Raw genomic sequence first — 4,510 nt, 5'->3', positions numbered from 1 at the left:
CCCTTAAACCCGTGGCCGAGGCGCGCCACGCACTGGTAGACCCCGGCGTGCGCCGCCGTGAGGTTGGAGATCACCAGGGAGTCCCGGCCGAGCTCCACGCCGGGCAGCGCGCCCCGCTCCAGGAGGACGCCCCGGAAGCGCCAGGAAACGGCGGCGGACGGAGGACTCGCGGAGCACCGCAGGCGCGCCGCAGAGCCGGGGCTCTGGACCACGGAGGTCGGCTCGGAGACGAAGGACGGATGTTGGACTGCAGAGACGGAAACAACATGTCAGACGTAAGCAGGGGGGCTCATTTTTGTAGTTTTATAAAGGTCAGTTTGCTGCAGCAGCCATCTTGAATTGTGTTAACTTGAAAAGTTTCTGATTCCAGACAAACAAACTCAGTCAAATACATGATCGCCCACCTTTCAGGCGGGTGGACAACTTACAGGAGCAGCTGATGAGCAGCGACTGGCTGAGACACAGCACAGTGGACAGGAGGACACTCAGGCCGCCGTCCATGGCCGCCCCGGAGCGCTCGCCCTCGTCTGCTCGGAAAACCTGCAACGCAAACAGACAGGAGGAGGGAAACATCAGCGCCAGCAGACAGGGACAAACAAATCCAGGAAAAAGAGTCCTAATCCTCTTTACACCCTCCTCAGTGTCCTCCGGGCGGCCGGGATCTCCCGCTAACGGAGACGCCGTCGCCTCGCCGCCAGTGTCGCCCTCCTGTCACACTGCGCTGCGTCCTCATAGGTTCACTGTAGCCTGAAGTGCAGGCCAGACGCGACGAGACGAGACAAGAGCCAGAAAAAGAGGCCTCTCCGAGGCTGCGGAGACAATGGCCGTCCAGCTGTGATATTCACATCGGCGCTTCGGTGGCTCGGAGGGCCGGCAGGGGCTGAGGGGCGGGTCAGATGGGAAAGCGCGGCGCCTGGGTGGGATCGCGGAAGGTGAACAAGTTTCTAACCCTCATTCTTTAACTCAAAAACTTTGTTTCGCACGCTTCACAATCAGGCAGGTCGGCTCGGTTAGCCTCGGCCTCCAGCCGGCGACGTGTTTCAGTGAGGTGGTCCGCTGACGTCCCCGCCCACCCAGGGACGTCTCCAAACAAAGACATCACTTCAGAAACTTTGTGGAAGGATTCCTCATCAGGAGGTTTATTAGTCAGACCCTCCAGGATTTCACGATGTTGCGATCGCAACTATTAACGCAAAATCAAGCAAACTCCGCAAAATCACAACTTTAACGCAATATTTATTGTTTCTAAAGTGATTTGCCACCGTTTCTGCGGTCTGGTCTCTTCTTTGAGGGTTTGTGTAGCGTGGAATACAAAATAACCCCAAATAACTCAGGAAGAAGACACGTGACGTCACTTCCTGTTAACATCAGAACGCCGGGAGCGTGCAGGAGCAGCGACCGAAGCCAAAATGTGCGCTAATGCTTCACATTTGCCCACAAAGATTTCAGCAAACCAGTTTCCTCCCCAGCTGCAGCTGTTTTGCACGTCCTGCAGTGTAATCATGGAACATAAACGCATCGACAAACACTTTGTGTCTGCAAAACATGTGAGGAGAGCTGCAGACCAGGGACAATCCAGAAATGCTCATGAATGTCAGTTTAGAAGCTATCAAAGTTCTCAAATAAAGCACCTTTTGAAAATGTCAATGTTTGTTGGGAATTATCTTACAAAACTAGGAAGGATTTTTGGTTTATATATTAAAAGTTATGGTTGTTTATTGATTTATTGATTGAAATCAGGCATTTTAGCCGCAACAATCACAAAAAATGCCCACGAAATCCTGGAGGGACTGATTAAGGCTGAAACATCTGATCCGTCTCATCCGTCTTCTCACGTCCGCCTCAGGGACACCAGATGTGGTCGACGCCGTCAGAACACAAATAAAAAGGCTCCATCTCCACGAGCAGGTACGTTTATGAGTTTCAGCATTTCACATTTCTCAGACTTGAACCTGAACAAACCGATGATTCACCCTGAGTTTAGAGAACTGCAGGAATCTGCAGCAAAGATGGAGATTAACGGACGAACTGAGGTCAGACGTCCATCAGAGGACGTCCTGGATGCTGCAGGAGAAAACCACCGGACTTCTTCTCTTGTTTCTTGAAGACGTTTCACCTTTTTCTTCTTCTGAAGCCTTTGGGCCGAGAGGTGAAACCTTTCACTGAACCGTTTTGGTCGGTCGTGTCCTGGATGATCAGAGGAGCGTTCACCTCAACAGCGGCGTTTTGAGAGGAGCAGCCTAACTGGAACCACTTTTCTTGATTTCTTAGCCGTTATCGCGCCAACCTTTGACCCCAGCTTGTAGCAAAGATATTCAGAAGTCTTTGGAGCACGTCTACATGGAGCTGAGTACTTCCTGTTCCTGTTCCGTTGAACAAAGATCAGAGAGTTTAACAGTTAACCCTACCACCAGCATCAACATCTGGTGTGAAATACCAACCAAGAAATAAACAGGAGCACCAACTTTCACCCCCTTTTTTCCAGACGTCGTCGTTCTTTCTGGCAGCTGAGCTGAGTGCGTCTCAGATGGACATCTGTCCCGGTTTCTTTGGTCCATCTGTGTCAGGATTCAGCGAGGGCAAAGCTCTCAATTTACCAGACCATCAACGCCCTATCAGGTTTGGATCACGACCGAAAGAACGAGAGTTCAGTGGCTGAAATGAGCTTCCTTCGGAGGGCGGAGAGAAAAGGAGCTCCGAGCAGAGCCGCTGCTCCTCCTCGTCGAAAGGAGTCAGAGCTGAGGTGGTTCGTCTGATTGGGATTAGAGGTTTTCCAGGTGAAAGGAGAATCCAGAACTTAGATCCTCTCTGGAGGAGCTGGAGAGGGATGACCACAGATGGGCGGATGGATCCATCGTTCACGTCTTCCTTTATTTCACAATAAAAGTCAACCAATCCTGCAACACCGATCCACGTTCTGCAACGTTTTAACGAACTGCAGCTGCTTGGTCGGGTTTAAAGTCAAGCGCACCTCGTTCTAAACCACAGCTGGGTTTTTATTTGTCAAACAGTTTAATTAAAATGCTTGGCTGTCAAACTGCAACAACTCCGTATGTTGGGGATAAAAACAAAAAAAAAGAAAACGTTCGTCACCAAATTCATCGTGCCGTCAGAGGAGGAGGAGGAGGAGGAGAGGCAGGAAATAATAAACTCTTCCAGCTCCTGGCTCACGCCCCCTTCTCACCCCGAGGTCAAAGGTCAAGGAACAGCAGAGGGAGAGGATGAACCAGCGGGTGTCTGGTGGCCCCCGGGGTCACCCCCAGTCCTCTTTGTTTCAATTACAAACCGTTTCCACACTTATTGCTGCTCCTCACATAAAGAAGTGACAAAGTGTTAAAAATCAAACAGCTTTAAATCTGTAACGTCGCCGCCGGCGCCTGAAGCCCACATCAACCACATCAACCCCGCATCTCTCGCGCTGGCGTTTCTCCGTCCCGCGGGTCGCGACAGGCCCCGCGCGCCGCCGCCATGTCATCACTGGAAACCGGAATAATCATATATAATTACAATAATAACAACGGCGCTGCAACAATGCACAGAGAGAACGGGCGACGTGGAGCCATGAGGCAACCGGAGGTGAGCCGGCATCCAACTTTCCTCTTATTTTCTTTAACGAGTTTAGTCATCTCGTCCCGTAAAGTTCAGACAACACACACACACACACACAGAGCCATCGATCTGCTGGATTCCTCCTCATCTGTGTGACTTTTCTGAGTCACACGACTCGTTTCCTTCCGTCAAAGAGGACCCAACTCTGCTCTGAGGCTCAACGAGTTACTAACTCAAACACATGGAGGGAATTTAAATGGAAAATTATTAGCAGATATTTCAGGACCCCTGATGTAGTTGCTAAAATGGATCCTAAGGTACCAAGCTTGTGTTGGAGAAATTGTGGTTCAAAGATCCCCAACCCCACACACGTTTTTTGGTCCTGCCCCAAACTCAAAAACTTTTGGGATGAGGTGTATAGAGCTATAAACCATATCTTTTCTGGGGTTATCCCAAGGGATGTTACTGTTGCCTTACTCGGTATTATTCCTGATGGTTTGCAAGGGCGGGCCAAAATGTATTTGTTAAATGTTCTTTTTACAGCAGCCCTGAAATGCATTACAATTAGGTGGATGCAATTGGAGCCGCCTTCTTACGACTTATGGATTCAAAAAGTAAAGGAATTGCATACAATGGAAAAGATAACCTACTCACTCAGACTTCAAAAATCCAACTATGACCTGCGCTGGGGACCTGCAGAGGCCCTGTTGATTTAGCTAAACCTAATGGATTTGTCTTTTGGCTTATGTCGTTTGGTTTTCTCCTCCAGAGTTCATTCTTATTTAAATGGTGTACAGTGATGAGTCTATAACATGATGCTGTAGCTGTAAATTGTTATTTCAAGATGTTTATTGTATGGAAAACATCATATTGTCAACATTTGTATCATGGTAACTGAAGTATGGTTGTACTTTGCTCTGCTGAAAAATTAATAAAAATCTAAGTTCTAAAAAAAAAAAAA

The 4,510-nt window shown here is 49.1% G+C and overlaps 1 protein-coding gene across 2 annotated transcripts in view; it reads right to left on the bottom strand.

Moving 5' to 3' along the window:
- Positions 1-4,510, bottom strand: part of cdon (cell adhesion associated, oncogene regulated) — a 32,354-nt gene that overhangs the window by 16,190 nt on the left and 11,654 nt on the right. The window contains exons 2-3 of one of the 2 annotated variants that reach the window (XM_037981559.1): positions 429-540; positions 1-247 (exon numbers count right to left, since the gene is read on the bottom strand). The exon at positions 1-247 is cut by the window's left edge and continues 77 nt beyond it. In XM_037981559.1, the coding sequence (XP_037837487.1) occupies positions 1-247; positions 429-501 (320 nt within the window). In that variant the 5' untranslated portion in view covers positions 502-540. The remainder of the gene's footprint in view (positions 248-428; positions 541-4,510) is intronic. The other variant, XM_037981558.1, reaches the window with a different exon arrangement.

The sequence above is a fragment of the Kryptolebias marmoratus genome, linkage group LG2, assembly GCF_001649575.2.
Source record: "Kryptolebias marmoratus isolate JLee-2015 linkage group LG2, ASM164957v2, whole genome shotgun sequence".
Lineage (NCBI taxonomy): Eukaryota > Metazoa > Chordata > Actinopteri > Cyprinodontiformes > Rivulidae > Kryptolebias > Kryptolebias marmoratus.
Note: the sequence above shows the minus strand (reverse complement) of the source record. Positions and strands in the feature narration are given on the sequence as shown.